General features: G+C 45.3%; 1 protein-coding gene across 6 annotated transcripts in view; it reads left to right on the forward strand.

Moving 5' to 3' along the window:
* LOC120319714 (CD209 antigen-like protein C) overlaps positions 1-14,870 on the forward strand; it is a 38,682-nt gene extending 23,812 nt beyond the window's left edge. For 2 of the 6 annotated variants that reach the window (XM_039368831.1, XM_039368832.1), the window contains exons 2-9: positions 3,549-3,686; positions 5,637-5,705; positions 6,884-6,982; positions 8,500-8,598; positions 9,779-9,865; positions 10,681-10,832; positions 12,952-13,067; positions 14,643-14,870. In XM_039368831.1, the coding sequence (XP_039224765.1) occupies positions 5,681-5,705; positions 6,884-6,982; positions 8,500-8,598; positions 9,779-9,865; positions 10,681-10,832; positions 12,952-13,067; positions 14,643-14,802 (738 nt within the window). In that variant the 5' untranslated portion in view covers positions 3,549-3,686; positions 5,637-5,680 and the 3' untranslated portion in view covers positions 14,803-14,870. Of the gene's footprint in view, positions 1-3,280; positions 3,786-3,821; positions 3,915-5,636; positions 5,706-6,883; positions 6,983-8,499; positions 8,599-9,778; positions 9,866-10,680; positions 10,833-12,951; positions 13,068-14,642 lie in introns of those variants that run through there. The other 4 variants (XM_039368834.1, XM_039368830.1, XM_039368835.1 and 1 more) reach the window with 4 other exon arrangements.
* Positions 14,871-18,091: the final 3,221 nt, after the last annotated feature.

Consider the following 18,091-nt stretch of genomic DNA (forward strand, 5'->3'; position numbering starts at 1 on the left):
GTGAAAACTCCACGCATTCGTTAATCAAATGCACAAGTCATTAAGTGCACTTGAGGTATCTCAGGATGGGGAAGGCCATGGGGGGAGGGGCTAGTGATGGAAGAGGCCACCTGCTTAAGGCTACCCCTGACCCACTAAGATACCACATGCTCCCCACAATTGCTTCTTTCCCCCATCCTTCCAATGCCGGGTCTCCACAGACATTGGGGTTGTGGAGACTCAGTTACCTTGCGAAGATCTAGTGAGCTGTCTCTTCTCCAGACTCTCTGCCCTGGTTTCCATGCCCATTCCTGGCACTCCAAAAGCAGAACGGGGAGAGTGGGACAAGTGCACCCTGCTTAGCTTCTCTGACTCGTCCCCAAAGGCTTCCAGTCTTGGTGCGAAAGGTGTTTGCACGCTGATGGGAGGATTTGGGGCAGCAGAATTGAGCTGTTTTGCGTGGAGACTGGAAGTTTCTGGGGCGGCGATCCCGTGGGACTTCAGGCTACCATTCTCTGCAAAAGCGGATGAGGTTCATCCAAAAGTGGTTCGTTTCTAAACTCCTTTGTTCCCACATTGGATGTTGACCTTTTGTTGGAAATACAGATGAAAACACCCCTTGTGCCCCTAACTTCTTAACTTCCTTGTCAAGCTCCTCATAATCTCTCAATATTGTTTCTAGGTTTGTTGTTGTGTCATTTGACCCTGTTTGAAAGAGAAGAAAGGGGTAGTTATCTGTGGGCTTGATTATTTTAGTAAAGTTCTCAGTTACATCTTAAATTTTGCTCCAGGGAGAAACTAAACTAAACCAAACCAAACCAAACTAAAATGATAAACTAAAATGATAAAGTAATAATAAAGTAAAATAACATAAATATATAAATAACATAAATAACATAAATAAATAAATAAAATAGAGTAGAATGAATGAATGAATGAATAAATAAATAAATAAATAAATAAAATGCTTGATTAGAGGAAACCTTGACAAATTCCAGAATGACTTTTTAATGTGATATTTCTTCAGTGACATGGGTGCAAGATTTATGGAAATTGGGCTTAATTGCAGTAGAGAAGGTTAGGTTCATCTTACACCACCACCACCCCGACCACCAATGGAATCTAAATAAATTAGTTAACTTTTGTTACTGCCAACTGGAATCAGAAGGTGTTTTTTTAAAAAAAGAAAAAAAGACGTCAGTGTATAAATGCATGCTTCTGGCTGCATCCTAATTTTTTGATAACTTTTTCAGCTGCTCCTGAATATGGTGGAGCGTATTAAATTTCATTCTTCTTTTACTCCGACCTATCTGGAGCCTGCTGAGTTGAAGAAATCTGTTATAAATTGCAAGTTTTCGATCCATTTGCAAATTGCACCATCTGCTGGCGCTTGGGGACTATGACATGGAACTTCATTTAAAACACCGATCAAACCCATTATTTTCTATAGCAGTGATGGCGAACCTTTTAGAGACTGAGTGCCCAAACTGCAACCCAAAACCCACTTATGCATCATCGAGTGTCGGGTGGGTGTGGCCCAATGGCTGGGTGTGGCCAATTGGATAGGCGTAGCCCATTGGGTAGGCATGGCTGTGGTGGTAACGGCAGACTGGGCGGGATTAAAAAGTTCAATCAATCAATTGCAACTTTGCAAGATCTTTTTTTTTCCCACGAGAAGTTGAAATTGACTGATTGAACCTTTTTTTTTTTTGCACACGGTGGCGGAGGCCTAAAGCGAAAAGGTTTTATAAAACCCAGCTGAAGACCTAGGACTGGAGCGACGGCGTGTGTGCCCACAGAGAGGGTTCTGAGTGCCGCGTCTGGCACCCGTGCCATAGGTTCGCCCCTCTGTTCTACAGTATACTCCCATGGTGGCAATCCTATGACACGCGTGCCACAGGTGACACGCAGAGACCTCTCTGTGGGCATGCGCGCCATCGCCCCAGTCCTAGGCCTTCAGCTGGGTTCTGTAAAACCTTTTTGCTTTAAGCCTCTGCTACCGTGTGCAAAAAAAAAGGTCAATCAATCAATCAATTTTAACTTCTTGCGGGGAAAAAAAAGATCTCGCAAAATTGGAATTCATTGATTGAACTTTTTAGTCCCGCCCAGTCTGCCACTACCACCACAGCCACGGCCACCCAATAGGCCATGCCCACCCAATTGGCCACACCCACCAATGGGCCACACCCACATGGCACCCGATGATACATAAGTGGGTTGGGGTTGCAGTTTGGGCACTCGGTCTCTAAAAGGTTCGCCATCACTGCCCTAAGTGGTATTTTCCTCCAATGGGATTTTCCCATGTATTTTAACAGGAAACATAGATAGGGCAGGCTAGAAAAGTCAGTGCACGCCTAACCATACCCAAGCACTCCGAGTTTGTTGGCAATGTTCATTTTGTTCTATGAGTTCATGGTAACCTAACCCTAATCCTAAATGGAATTTTCCTCCAATGGAATTTTCCCATGTATTTTACCAGGATAGATAGATAGGGCAGGCTGGAAAAGTCAGCGCCCTCCTAACCATACCCAAGCACTCCAAATTTGTTGGCGATGTCCATTTTGCTCTATGAGTTCATGGTGACCTAACCCTAACCCTAAGTGGAATTTTCCTCCAATGGGTTTTTCCCATGTATTTTAGCAGGAAACATACATTGTTGTTGTTGTTAATTGCGAAGTCATGTCGAACCAATTGCGACCCCATGGACAACGTTCCTCCAGTCTTCCTGTACTCTACCATCTTCTGGAGTCCATTTAAGTTCACGCCTACTGCTTCAGTGACTCCATCTAGCCACCTCATTTTCTGTCATCCCCTTCTTCTATTGCCCTCAATCTTTCCAAGCATCAGGCCCTTCTCCAGTGAGTCCTTCCTTCTCATTAGGTGGCCAAAGTATTTGAGTTTCAACTTCAGGATCTGGCCTTCTAAAGAGCAGTCGGGGTTGATCTCTTCCAGGACTGATTGGTTTGAACGCCTTGCAGTCCAAGGGACTCGCAGGAGTCTTCTCCAGCACCAGAGTTCAAAGGTCTCAATTCTTTGTCGCTCAGCCTTTCTTATGGTCCAACAAAACATACATAGGGCAGGGTAGAAAAGTCAGTGCCCTCCTAACCATGCCCAAGCACTCCAAATTTGTTGGCGGTGTCCATTTTGCTCTATGAGTTCATGGTGACCTAACCCTAAGTGGAATTTTCCTCCAATGGGATTTTCCCATGTATTTTCCCAGGAAACATAGATAGGGCAGCCTAGAAAAGCCAGTGCCCTCCTAACCATACCCAAGCACTGCAAGTTTGTTGGCGATGTCCATTTTGCTCTACGAGTTCATGGTGACCTAACCCTAAGTGGAATTTTCCTCCAATGGGATTTTACCAGGAAAGATAGATAGGGCAGCCTAGAAAAGTCGGTGCCCTCCTAATAATCTGGATTCAGCTGCTGTTTTCCACCACAATGTCTCCTACTCTCCATGGAGCGTCCAGTTTTCCATTTCCTCACCAAAAGCTTCCTATTGGTATTAATCATTAGTAATATTAAGTATTAATGTCTAATTAATAATACTCATTTCCTGGTTTCTAAAGGCCAGAGAGAGGACACTGAAAGCTAAATACCGAATGCCGATTGGGCACAGCGGCCAGCCAATCGGAGAGCAGCAGAAGCCAAGTAATCTGCATCATAAAGAAAGCCAACAGTCTCGCTGCAGGAAGATCAAGCCATAGGTACCAAGAGGGGGAGAAGAAAAAAATTGAAAAAGGAAGAAGGAGAAGGAGAAGAAGAAGAGGAAGGAGAAGGAGGAGGAGGAGGAGGAGGAGGTCTTAGTGAGTTGCTCAACCTCAGATGGAGGGTCTGCAGGTTGCCTAGGGACTCCCAGGGATTCTGTTCTTACTTCCACTACGCTATGGGGAATTAAGGAGAAAATGGGGAATAGAAGTGCATTTCTTTTCAAGGTTGCTTCACTTAGAAGCTCAAGAACTTCCATCTTCCTATTTCTTCTTGGTTGGTTGGTTAGTGGTTGGTTGGTTGGTTTTTAGGGCTTAAAGGATTGCCAGTGTTGCACAATCTCCTACCATTGGGGGTGGGGTAGATAAATGGCTTTTTCCAAACTTTCGGAGATGGCTGCTTTCGGTACAAATGCTATCCGTCGTCCGTCTGTTTCAAGTCGTTCCGCTCCCGCGCAGAAGTCTCTTGTTGACGGTCTCCAGCCCGTCATCTTAACCATTGTGCAGTTTGACCTTGAAGTGGCTGTTTTGATCTTTAGGGCTGGAGAAAAAAAAATGTTGCACCTGAAAACAATTTTAAATAGAAAATTAGGCACAAGAAGGTTTTTCCCCTTCCTTCTTTCTTTCTTTCCTTCCTTCCTTCCTTCCTCCCTCTTTCCTTTCTTTCTTTGCTTCCTTCCTTCCTTTCTTCTTTCCTTCCTTCCTTCCTTCTTTTCTTCCTTCCTTCTTTCCTCCCTCTTTCCTTTCTTTCTTTCCTTCCTTCCTTTCTTCTTCCTTCCTTTCTTTCTTTCTTTCTTTTTTTCTTTCCTTCCTTCCTTCCTTCCTTTCCTTCCTTCTTTTCTTCCTTCCTTCCTTCTTTCTTTCTTTTTTTATCCACCCTATTTCTGAACCGCTCATCTCCCTCAGATTGTTGCATTTTGTTGTGAGGCTCTTCCCATGAGGAGACTGTCCAGGCCTGGCCAGACCCCTCACCTGCCTCAGAAGCAGTCAGGCAATCCAAATGCCAACTCTGATAAAGGGAGGGACAGAGCAGGAGTGACCTGGCTACTGCCAGGGGGCTCTGACCCACAACAGAAAGCAATCCCCAGTCCCCAAGAACGCAGATGGCATAACCCAGGGGTCTGCAACCTTGACCACTTTACGACTCTTGGACTTCAGCTCCCAGAATTCCTCAGCCAGCTGTGCTGGGAGCTGAAGTCCACAAGTCTTAAAGTGGTCAAGGTTGCAGACCCCTGGTATAAGCAGTCCACTGGGAAGCAAAACTATAGGCACTCCTCAATCAGTTGTGGACTTTCTGTATAAATATATGGAATAACAAAATAGCAGAGTTGGAAAGGACCTTGGAGTCTATCTAGTCCAGTGGTTCTCAACCTTTTTAATGCCGCGACCCCCAACCGGTCGTAAGTCGGGGACTACTCAACCGGTCGTTAAGTCGAGGACTACTCAACTGGTGCAGCACCGTTTGCAGAATGGGACTTTTGGCGGGCTCAGCAGGGCAGAGACAGCCTGGACAATTCCTATTGGCTTTTGAAAGCCAATAGAATTAGACTCTATTCAAGAGAGTCTATTCTATTGGCTTTCAAAAGCCAATAGAATAAAAGGGAGTAGCACAGCTAAGGAAAAGGGGGGAAAAAATGGCGGACTGCGTTGTTTGGCGACCCCCGTGAAATGGTCGTTCGACCCCAACTGGGGTCCTGACCCACAGGTGGAGAACCGCTGCTCTAGTCCAATCCCCCGCTCAGGTAGGAAACCCTATACCATTTTAGACAAAATATTTGTCCAAGCTCTTCTTAAAAACTTCCATTGTTGGAGCATTCACAACTTCTGGAAGCAAGTCGTTCAGGGCCCCAAGATCCATGACAGGAAGATTTAAAATTGATTCCGAACCTATTTCCGTTTTGCCGCCCGCTACAACAGTGCTTTGTTTTTATATTCTGTTCCTTTCTCTAGCTGCACAAAGCAAGATGGTTTGTGACATGCCCTGAAGAGCAAATATGGCTCCGAGAGCACCGCCAAAAGGTGAGCTGTTTTTATTCTGCCTAATTTTTACTCTTCCAAAGAATCTCTGCGAGGATCTCCTTGACCACAACCAGACCAGAATTTCCACGGTTAAGCAAAACGGTTGTTTAGTAAGTCACACCCACTTTGTGAAGGGTTTTTTTTTTGGCAGTTGTTAAGTGAACCGTGCAGTCGCTAAGCGAATCTGGCTTCCCTCCCATCGTCTTTGCTTGTCGGAAACCAGCTGGTTTACGAATCGCAATCCCATGACCCCCGGGATACTGTCAGAAGGAAGGGCCAGTTGCCAAGCACGCAAATTTTGATCCCGTGACGGCAGAGATGCCACGACGATCCTAAGTGTGAGGGCTGAGTATTTTAAACAGTTAAATCATGGCAACTGGGCCAAAGTTTATTCAAACTGAGACGTTTTGAAAGTGTTGGAAGAAAAACCAGGTCCCGTTCCAAGCCAGGAGGACGCTGTAGAAATGAGATGAAGGCTGCATTTGGGAAAGGAGATCTCTGTTTATTGTTAGCCAGAAACCTCAGTGACTACAGCATGTGGTTCTGGGACGGCTGACAAAATGGAGTTGAGCGTAGGTGGATTTTTATACCTTCTTTGGGATTTGTGTTTGGGATGCCTGCTCATTGTAAAATGTATTTTGACCTGTGCTTTTGCTCCAAGGAGAGGGCATGACCTCCCAGCCATAATGGGAGTGGCTGACGACAATCCTTAGAATACTAAAAGGGCACACTCAAGCATAGGTCAAAATACATTTCACAAAGAACAGGCATCTCAAACACAAAGCCTCAAAGAATGTATGAAAACCCACTTACTCTCAACTCCATTTTGTCAGCCGTCCCATGCTGTTCTTGGCTCTGCTCATCAATAAATCTTCTTTCCTAAGCAGCTAGCCTCCATTTTATTTCCAGCGTCTCTCTCCAAGCTTGGAACTAGACCTGATTTTTCTTCCAACACCACCATAGAGTGAAGGGCAGATTTTTATATCTCCTTCAAAAGTGAGCATTTCATGAAAGCTTCTTCTGTTTAGTTGGCCTGCCAAGGGCCCAGTTCTGGAGCAGCTGCAGATTAGAGTGCCACAGCAAGTGAAAATGCATCGTGAAGATGGATAGTGTGATCCTTCCTGCTACTACTGCATGGATTTTTTTTTGTAATCAATGTTTGCTTTCCCTAACCGCAGTCGCGAAAGCTCCAATCACTGGCGCCCACAGATTGGTAGTCGTCGGTTTCGTAATACTCTTCTGTCTGCTTCTGTGCACCTCTTGGATTGGCGCTCTGTGTAAGTTTTAAATTTCTTTCCTATCCATTTCTGAGTTTAGAGGCCTGTTTTCCTTCTTGCCCCAAATCTCCAAGGCAAGCTTTACGCTTTAGAGAAGAGTTTGGGTGTCCCTGGATAGCGCCTGTCGGCTTTCATGCAATCAAAGTAATCGTGATGTTAAATTTGATTACAGCCGCAAGGCTGTTAGTAGGACAATATTGGAAGAAGGAATCTTTGCTACTTTACAAGAGTGGTTTTATAAAGTTTCTTACTTGGCGGAAATGGCAAAGATTTCGGCTTTCTTAAAGGAGCAATCTCAAGAGAAATTTTTTGTTGTATGGGAAAAATGGATAAATTTTATACAATATAATTTGGATATGGAAAAATATCATTTAGTTTTTTCATAACTTGTATAGATTGTTTTTTTTTCTTTTCCCGTCTTTTGTTTTCTCTCTTTTTTTTTCCTTTTATTTTTTTATCTTTCTTTCCTTTTCTTTTTCTTTCTCTCTCTCTTTCCTCTCTTTTTTCTTTCTTTTTAAAGTATTTTTCTTTTTAATGCTTATGTCACATATATCTTATTATTAATTATTTTATAAGTTGTAAAAATTTGTTTAGGTTTTTAAAAATTTTAAATAAGCCTATATTCAGTTCTGGGAAGTTCGGGGAGGGGGGAGGGAGGGGTGGGTTTGGGAGGGATTGGGTGAGGGTTGATTTGTTTTTGGTTGTTTATTTGTAAAACTTTTAAAAAATTTTCAATAAAAAAAAAAAAGTAATCGTGAAAGAAAAACCGAGCTCGGTGAGAGAAAGTGCTGGCTCAGAAGGCACCCAAATTTTGCAGTCAAAATTTCAACTTATGGCTTCACGGGGAAGAAACTGTTGAAAGAAAAGTCTTCCTCATGATTCATCCAAGCCGGGGATAAACGACATGGTAACTGCTTTAGAAAGAAGGTTACAGTTTATTGAAGAGCCAGACAGAACGATGGTTCTGTCAGGAAACAGGAGAGAAAAAGGGCTGAGCACATGTGGGGAGTGGGTTTTTATACCCTCTGGAGCCTTTTGTTTGTGGAGTTGTTCCTGTGGCACGAACTTTGACCTGAGTCTGAGTGTGCTTTTCTGGTATTCTGATGGTAATAGGTTAAACTATTATGTCCCAAAGGTCATATCCTGCTTCCCTGGTGCTGGGGCTAATGACTCTTAGAGTTTGGGTGGGGTATGCAGATTTTAGGTGTCTTTGTCTTCCTAAGCTTCTAGCTCCAACTTTTCTGAATGGTCTGCATCTGCATTTGTACAGAGCTGGATTCTGCTTGGGGGAGGCAAACTTGGGGCTATCAAGGAAAACTGGGCATGCTTCCCTGCCTCTTTAAGATCCTTGGAGGAAATATATTTTTCTGCCCTTTTAATATTTCCTTCTCTGGGAGGGCTGACTTCCCACAAAAACCTTTAAAGGAGGTATAGCAAAGTATATTTTCTTTGCGCGTGTGCGGTTAGCGAGATTTTGTCGCCGTCAAAGCCCACACGATAACAAATCTCCATTGCAGGTTTGATGGAAAAGCTAAAACACGATGCTCTTCGGAAAGCAGTCGCAGGTATTAGGAGCTATATGGTATCCGTGGATGCAAATTATAACTTGCTTAACGGTAAGTAAGGAGTTCCATTCTGAAGGTGTAAATTTCCACCTGGGTTAGGGCAGGATGGAAGGATGGCTATGGCCACTTCAGCGTAATCTCACCCGGGGTCACATGAACAAAAATGGGGCACTGGCAGCTGTCTTGCACTTACAACCGGTTATTGCAGCATCCCAGGGTCACGTGCAGTGGTGGGTGTCAATGCTGCAAATACTGTATATTCTTGCTTTGACAATATGCAAAACTGTCTGGCATTTATTGGGTTAATACTTAGCTTAGACTGGGCGGGGGGGGGGGGAAAGCCCGGGAAAGAAAGAGGAAGTAAACGTTTGACCTTCTCACTAATTGGATAATGTGACCTGTGACTGCATGAGAAGGGAGGGGTTGAGCAAGGAAAGCTTGATGCCAGCGACAGGAAGTTCAGATTCTGGCATCAACCAGTCCATCATGGTGACCGGCAAAACTGTAGCTCTTGCAATAAAGATTTTAGGAAACATTCCTGAAAGTTCTTTGAAGTGCTTCATTAGTCGGAACATGTGACAGTGGGATTCAAATAGGTGAACCACCAGTTCTCGGCATGGATGCCACTTCCGGAAGTCCGTTCTGGGCCTGGGCAGGAAAAAATTAGCTACCGGTCCTAGCGAACTGTTGCAAACTGGCTGAATCCCACTACTGGTCACGTACTGGAAGCCCATAGGAAAAGTCACAAGTTGCTCCTTTAAGTCTTCCTCATCCCTGTTCTTGCTTCATGTGTACATATCATGTCCTCCTTCTCCTTTGCAAGGTTGCAAAAGGTGACCACATGACCCCGGGACACTGCAACCGTCATAAATATGAATCCGCTGTCAAGCATCCACATATAAATCACGTGACCATAGGCGGGGGGGGGGATGCTGCAACGGTGTGAAAAAAATGTCACTTTTTTCCAGTGCCTTCAAACAGTCGCTAAATGAACTGTTAAAAGTTGAGGGCTACTTACATTACCTTATTCCACTGCGCCAAAAGGAAGTCAATGCTTTTTTATTTTTTTTTGCTTTTCCCTCCCCTCTGCCCTAGACTTTTCTCTCCTCCCTTGTTTGGCCTCTATTTCCGTTTTTCTTCGTACGCATTTCGTATTTTTATGCTTCGATAAACTAATAACCATTTTGATCCGTCGAGATCTGAAGCGGTGCTCTTGCCACACACGTTTCAGATACCGATCTGATTCTGGAGGCTGAAAAGTTGACCGTACCTTTGGCGGTGTTGTCTATAAAGCATCAAGAACTTGAAGGTGCGCTTGGTAAGTTGCCACGCTTCCCTCACCCACACACATGTACGTACAGCGGGCGTTCTACAGGTGTTTATTCAATACACACACACACACACAAACAGAAACGCAGCCACATTGCGCAGGTTTGGATTCTGAGCTTAGCACGGAAAGAGTCATTGGATAACTGAGTCCCATGAGCACACACGAAGTCCAGGAAAGCAGTCCACGAGTCAAAGATACAAAGCACAAACACACAAGACACAAAACTGGGCACGTTGCTAGAGTTAGACCAGTGGTTCTCAACCTGTGGGTCGGGGCCCCATTTGGGGTCCAACGACCATTTCACGGGGGTCGCCAAACAACGCAGTCCGCCATTTTTCCCCCCTTTCCTTAGCTGTGCTCCTCCCTTTTATTCTATTGGTTTTTGAAAGCCAATAGAATAGACTCTCTTGAATAGAGTCTAATTCTATTGGCTTTCCAAAGCCCATAGGAATTGTCCAGGCTGTCTCTGCCCTGCTGAGCCCACCAAAGGTCCCATTCTGCAAACGGTGCTGCACCGGTTGAGTAGTCCTCGACTTACGACCGGTTGAGTAGTCCTCGACTTACGACCGGTTGGGGGTCGCGGCATTAAAAAGGTTGACAACCACTGCTCTAGCCCAGTGTTTCTCAACCTTGACAATTTTAAGGCTAGAGGGATGGCATTTAAAAAAAATAACACGTTTCAATAAATTAGGTTGAAAATATTAACCTAACTTTGCTTCTTTTAAATTGTGTGGGTATTCTACCCCCCCCCCAACTCCCCTCTCTTTTCTCTCCCCACGTCAAAATCACGATTTGGCTCAAAGAGGACCTCCAAGGCAAGCTCTCCAAAGACTGGATAATCTACAGAGGCAAAATTTATTATTTTGGGGACCAGATGCTTCAGCAGGAGAAATGGGTCAACCGCTGTATTAGCCTCCGAGCTGAAATTGTGTCCGTTCGAGATAGGGACGAGCAAGTAAGTGTGCTGTTTTTCTCCCTTCCCTGATGGAACCGATTTTGTGGTGGTATCCTTCGGCTTTCGCTCTGTCCCCACCCTCAGCCTGGCCTTCATTTGGCAGAAAAGGACACCAGCCTCAAACCGTCCGTGCCCACCGCGGATCCCTCTCCTGCAATCAATGGTCTCTGGAGAACCTCTGGATAGCAAGAGAGCTGATTGAAAGCTGTCCTCGGGCTTTCAAGCCAGGGGTGCAAGAGAGGGCTCAACCCTTTGAATCCTGCACCCAGTTTTGGTCACCACAATATAAAAAAGATGTTGAGATTCTGGAAAGAGTGCAGAGAAGAGCAACAAAGATGATGAGGGGACTGGAGGATAAAAGATACAAAAAACGGTTGCTGGAATTGGGTACGTCTCGTTTAATGAAGAGAAGGACGAGGGGGGACACCCTGAGCCAGTATGGGGGAACTATGGCCCCTTCGTGGCTGGTGGACTTCAACTCCCAGAATTCCTAAGCCAGCCATGCTGAGGGGAAGTGAGAGGTTTCCAAGCTGAGCCATGCTGGCTGAGGAATTCTGGGACTTGAAGTCCACAAGTCATGAAGGGGCCATGGTTACCCCATGCTGGCTCAGGAATTCTGGGAGTTGAAGTTCACGAGTCATAAAGCAGCCTAGGCCAGAGGTAGGCAACCTTGGCTCTTTTATGACTCGTGGACTTCAATTCCCAGAATTCCTGAGCCCGCCACGCTGAGGGGAATGGGAGAGTTTCCAAGCTAGGCCAGGCTGGCTCAGGAATTCTGGGAGTTGAAATCCACAAGTCATAAAAAAGCCAAGGTTGCCTACTCCTGGCCTCTCTTCTCCGAAGCACCAGAAGGCAGGACGAGAAGCAACAGATCGAAGCTTATCAAGGAGAGAAGCAGCCTAGAACTCAGGAGAAGTTCCCTGACAATGAGAAAAATTAACCAGTGGAACAGCTTGCCACCAGAAGTTGTGGGTGCCCCAACACTGGAGGTTTATAAGAAGAGACTGGACAGCCATTTGTCTGAAAGGGTATAGGGTTTCCTGCCTGAGCAGGGGGTTGGACTAGATGACCTCCAAGGTCCCTTCCAACAACCCTGCTATTCTGTTAATTAAAAGGATCCTCTCTTATGGGAAAATATTTCTTTGTTTATGAGCTGATAACAAGATGCTGATGTTTGGAGACTAAAGGACACCAGATGTTCTCTTTAATGCTTTAAACGAAATGTTTAATGCTTGGGTCAAAGATGATCTTGAGCTACGTAGCTCTGTAACAGAACCAAAAGTTATTACTCAAAAAGTGCCACTAAATAAAATCAAAATGGACTTTAAGGTGGATTTTAAAAACTACAACTTGTAAGGAAGAATGGAAATAACTGGATTTACAAATGAATTGTGTTATGCCTTAAAAATTAAAAAGAGATATAAATAATAAACCAAAAAAGCGATGCGGATTATTTTATTTTGTTTTTTATATTGGACTATAAGAGATTTACTGAAGCTAATTTTCTGGACCTACAAAAGGATTTTGATACAGATGGCAAGAATTTCGAGAGAAAAGACAAAAGAGGTTACAAGAGAACAGCTATTGGAATTTTATTTGTGGGACTTAAATATTGCGGATAGAAAGAATATAAAATTAATTTGCTTATCTCTGGTGATGCCTAAGTTTTGTTTTGTTTTTTTAATGGGATTGGGCGATGGTTGTTATTTTGGGGTGCAATGGATTAATTTATAGTTAGCTTTCATGTTTAATTATTTGTATGTATTATTATTTTGAGCTTTTTTCTTGCACTTTTTAAAAATGTTCTGTGTGTGTGTATGTATTTTATTATGTATTTCTGTTTTAAGGCTTGTATTATTCTTACTTGTTTGATATAATCCTTGATAAAATTATAGGGGGGGGACAGATTACACACAAGCTTCTCCTTGGTTCCTCCTAATTGTTGCATTGCTTCAGTAACCTGACATATCTCACTCTTTTCTACGTAATACCCTATTATGGATTGTATTTCTGCTTCTACGAATTCCTCCACTGATGATTCTGTGCGGGCTCCGATTTTGCAAATGTTCCAGGTGAGAATCACTCTGCGTTATTCACCCTAAGAATTTCATTTTTCCAGGAGTTTTTAGGAACATTAGTTGCCTCCAGATATGGCAGCTTCTGGATTGGATACAGGTATCATGCCAAGGAGAATAAATTTGTCTGGCACAACCCCGAAGTTCCAGCCTATCCCACGTAAGTGTATCATTTAAGTTTCTCTATAGTTTGGAAAGGCTTCACATCTGGGGGAGAAGGCAGATGATGCAATGTGTGGGGTCCCTGGTGCTCTCTGAGCTGGGTGGTTTTCTTGCAGATGTTTCATGACCCAACTAGGGAACATCGTTAGAAAGGAGGAGGAGGAGGAGGAGGAGGAGGAGGAGGAGGAGGAGGAGGAGGAGGAATAATGTGGGGTCCTTGGTGCTCTCTGAGCTGGGTGGTTTTCTTGCAGACATTTCATTACTTAACTAGGTAACATCATCAGTGTCTAGAAGCGAGTGGGACTTATGGAAGAAGGGGAAGAAGGAGGACTGTGGGGTCCTTGGTGCTCTCTGAACTTGGTGATTTTCTTGCAGATGTTTCATGACCCAAAGTACCATAAATGCCGGCGTATAAGACGACTTCCGCGAGCGCTGAAATCGGCACCAAAGACGGGGGTCATCTTATATGCCGAGTCGTCTTATACGCCGGAAATACTGGTAGTTTCCGGCGTATAAGACGACGTTCTAGGAATGCAGCCCGGCTATAAAGACGGGGGTCGTCTTATACGCCGGGTCGCCTTGTATGCCAGCATTTACTGTAGGTAGCATCCTCAGTAATGGAAGGGAATGGATTGTAGGAAAGTGGAGGAGGAGGAGGAGGAGGAGGAGGACTGTGGGGTCCTTGGTGCTCTCTGAGCTGGGTGGTTTTCTTGCAGATGTTTCATGACCCAACTAGGTAACACCATCAGTGCTAGAAGGAAGGGGGGATGTTTGTGTAAAGGATCTAGTTTGGTCGTGAAATGTCTAAAAGAAAACAAACCAGCTCAGAGACCATCAAGAACCCACAGCCATCATCACAGTTGTCGTCCTCCTCCTTCTCCTCCTCCTCCTCCTTCTCCTCCTCCTCTTCCTCCTCCTCTCTGGAAACTCCACTCCCTTCTAAGCATTGATGATGTTATCTAATTGGGTCATGAAATGTCTGCAAGAAACCAACCAAGCTCAGAGAGCATCAAAGACCCTGGTCATTCTCCTCCTCCTCCTCCTCCCCCTCCACCCTCCTCCTCTTTGCAAACCCCATTCTCTTCTAGCACTGGTGCTGTTACCTAGTTGGGTAATGAAATGTCTGCAAAAAAAAAAAAAAAACCACTCTTGACCTCCGAGAGCACCAAGGACCCCGCAATGCAACCCTCATTTCAAATATTCTCCTTCATTGATGCAAAAAAAGATGGGGGGTATCAACCTGTTCTCCAAAGCGCCTGAAGGCAGGACAAGAAGAAACAGATGGAAACTCATTAAGGAGAGAAGCAACCTAGAACTAAGGAGAAACTTCCTGACAGTTAGAACAATTAATCAGTGGAACAACCTGCCTCCAGAAGCGGTGAATGCTCCAACACTGGAGGTTTTTAAGAAGAGGCTGGACAGCCATTTGTCCAAAATGGTATAGGGTTTCCTTCCTGAGCAGGGGGTTGGACTAGATGACCTCCAAGGTCCCTTCCAGCTCTGTTATTCTGTTAAAAGTTGCTTATTTTTTTTTTTTTGTGGCGGATTGATAGCTGTTGCTTGTCCTTTTCAGGTACTGGGTTGATGGATTTCCACAACTTCCGGAGGACAACCAGTGTGTACTCATGAGCAGCAGATGTCCAACCCTTTATAAATGCTGGATAAATTATCCGTGTGAGGAACCCCAGAAGGGCATTTGCAAGAAGTCTCCAGAGCTGAGGTGGATGTCCTAGCTCTTGGCCGAATGATGGGCCGAGACGGGTAATTTTTGATCAACTCGGTGAGAATACAAAAAAAAAAACCCGATAAAACTGCCACTTAAAAACCAGTAGCCCCAATCAGGACTTTGACTTCTCTTTTTTTTTTGTAGATAAAAGCATTGTCTTATCTGGCGACTTAAAGAGCTAGTAAAAAAAAAATGAAAAAAGTATCTCTCTTTTCTGTATTCTCTGCCAAGTCCAAACTTGGAGGCTGCTCAGTGCCTGCCAGCCTAGTTTAGAAAGACAGGGTCGTGTGGTGTGTGTGTGTGTGTGTGTGTGTGTGTGTGTGTGTGTGTGTGTATTGCAACCAATAAAGTTTTGCTCTTGCTTTAAACCAGCGGTTCTCAACCTGTGAGTCAGGACCCCATTTGGGGTCGAACGACCATTTCACGGAGGTCGCCAAACAACGCAGTCCGCCATTTTTCCCCCCTTTTCCTTAGCTGTGCTACTCCCTTTTCTTCTATTGGCTTTTGAAAGCCAATAGAATAGACTCTCTTGAATAGAGTCTAATCCGATTGGCTTTCCAATGCTGAGCCCGCCAAAAGCCCCATTCTGCAAACGGTGCTGCGACAGTTGAGTAGTCCTCGACTTACAACCGGTTGAGGGTCGCGGCATTAAAAAGGTTGACAACCACTGCTTTAAACCCTCTCCATCTCTCTCTACTGTAAAAGCACCAGTTTTGATTTAGCGTGGAGTTCAACGTGATTTGTGTGTGTGTGTGGCTGTTGATCTGGGCTGGGAAGGTGCGAACGTGGGCCCACCAGCCGAATCTGAGAGCGTGTGTAAACGTTACAATTCATTGGGACATTGCAAACACCTCCAGTGTATTCCATCAAATCCTGACCCCCCCCCCCACGAAAGCCCAGCGTGGAACCGCTGAAAAAAAAATGCAGCACAGATTTTAACACGATGGCCTTTTAACAATCCTTGTTTGTTTTGCGGGGTTTTTTTTTCTTCTTCTACAAACCTCCTTCTGCGTAGCTAAGAACGGCTGGGGGGGGGGTGTTGTTGTTTTTTACTCCGAAGAAGTTCTTACATTGTATTAATGAATTTCTTAACCTCGTTGGAATCTCCTGGGAAGCCCCGTCAGATGTTCTCACTCTGTTGGGGTGTACACGGCTGGGAGAACGCGAAGAGGGAGAAGCGCATCCATCTTTGTCTCCACCTGCTCCTCCAGACTCCCCTTAGGACAGTGGTTCTCAACCTTTCTAATGCCGCGACCCCATAATACAGTTCCCCATGTTGTGGTGACCCCCAACCACTTATACATCACCGGGTGCCAGGAGTGTGGCCAAAAAAAGGGGGAAAAAATGGCAGACAGCCTTGCTTGGCGACCCCCATAAAATGGTCGTTCAACCCCAAATGGGAATGGCCAGTCTAGAGAAAAGAAGGACTAGTGACATGAAAACAGTCTTCCAGTATCTCAGAGGTTGCCCCAAAGTAGAGAGAGTCAAGCTCTTCTCCAAAGCGCCTGAAGGCAGGACAAGAAGCAATGGATGGAAACTCATCAAGGAGAGAAGCAACCTGGAACTAAGGAGAAACTTCCTGACAGTGAGGACAATCAACCAGTGGAACAGCTTGCCACCAGAAATCGTGGGTGCTCTGCCACTGGAGGTTTTTAAGAAGAGACTGGACAGCCTCTTGTCTGCTTGAGCAAGGGATCAGACTAGAAGACCTCCAAGGTCCCTTCGGACTCTATTCTGATTGATTGAATGAATCACTGCAGTTGTTAACAAGGCCGTTAAGTGGCTTCCGCATTGACTCTGTTTGCCAGAAGGTTGCCGCGACCGTTATAAATATAAGCCAGCTGCCAAGCATCTGAATTTTGATCATATGAACACAGGGACGGGGCAACGGTTGCATGTGTGAAAAACGGTCCTTTCTTTGTATCGTCGTAACTTTGAATGGTCACTAAACAAATGGCTGTGATTCAGGAACTGCCTGTCCTGGTATTTGGAATGATTTAAGCGACACCGCAACCCTCACCAGATCCTCTTTCCCTGGTCTAGAAATCCCAAATTTGCTAGGCACAAAGAAGGAAGACAGGGCTCTATAGGCTAGGGCAGTGTTTCTCAACCTTGACAATTTTAAGGCATGTGGACTTCAACTCCCAGAATTCCACAGCCAGCATTGCTGGCTGTGGAATTCTGGGAGTTGAAGTCCACATGCCTTAAAATTGTCAAGGTTGAGAACACTGGGCTAGGGGAAGGCAACCTTGGTTCCTTTATGACTTGTGGACTTCAACTCCCAGAATTCCTGAGCCAGCCTGGCTCAGCTTGGGAACCTCTCCCTTTCCCTCAGCGTGGCTGGCTCAGGAATTCTGGGAGTTGAAGTCCACCAGTCATAAAAGAGCCAAGCTTGCTTACCTAGGCCTAGGCCCCCTCATGACTGGTGGACTTCAACTCCCAGAATTCCTGAGCCAGCATGGCTCAGCTTGAAAACCTCTCCCTTTCTCCTCAGCATGGCTGGCTCAGGAATTCTGGGAGTTGAAGTCCACAGCCTTAAAATTGCAAGGTTGAGGCCTGGGCTAGGGGAAGGCAACCTTGGTTCCTTTATGACTTGTGGACTTCAACTCCCAGAATTCCTGAGCCAGCCTGGCTCAGCTTGGGAACCTCTCCCTTTCCCCTCAGCGTGGCTGGCTCAGGAATTCTGGGAGTTGAAGTCCACCAGTCATAATAGAGCCAAGCTTGCCTACCTAGGCCTAGGCCCCCTCATGACTGGTGGACTTCAACTCTCAGAATTCCTGAGCCAGCATGGCTCAGCTTGAAAACCTCTCCCTTTCTCCTCAGCATGGCTGGCTCAGGAATTCTGGGAGCCAAAGTTGCCTACCCTTGCCATAGAGGTCTTTTATCATAGGAAAGGCTTTGGCGCCACCTCCTGGCTGCATAAAAACATGACATTTACTATTGTCCTCCAGGTCAAGGTTGTTCGCAAACATGAAGGAGGGAGGCAGGATTTGGGAATGGCTGTTGATCTGGGCTTTTCTTTTCAAGAGGCAACTGGACTTTCTTGTTTTCCTTTGAAGACGTTTCGCTTCTCATCCCAGAAACTTCTTCAGCTCTGAGTGGATGGGGAGGAACGGGAGGATTTATGCTCCTTGCAGACATCTGGTCATTTGCCTTCTTTCAGAGAGTCGTTGAGGCCACCTGGAGCTTTTTCTGTGTCGTCCGCGGTCACCCGAGTAGTGCAAACGGGTGTGGAGCCTTCTTGGCTGCAAGGAATCCCAGGCGTCTCCTGAATAATCAACTTTGATTCTTTGCTC

This window comes from Crotalus tigris, unplaced genomic scaffold, assembly GCF_016545835.1.
Source record: "Crotalus tigris isolate CLP2741 ecotype Arizona unplaced genomic scaffold, ASM1654583v1 scf7180000020941.558017, whole genome shotgun sequence".
Taxonomy (NCBI): Eukaryota; Metazoa; Chordata; class Lepidosauria; order Squamata; family Viperidae; genus Crotalus; species Crotalus tigris.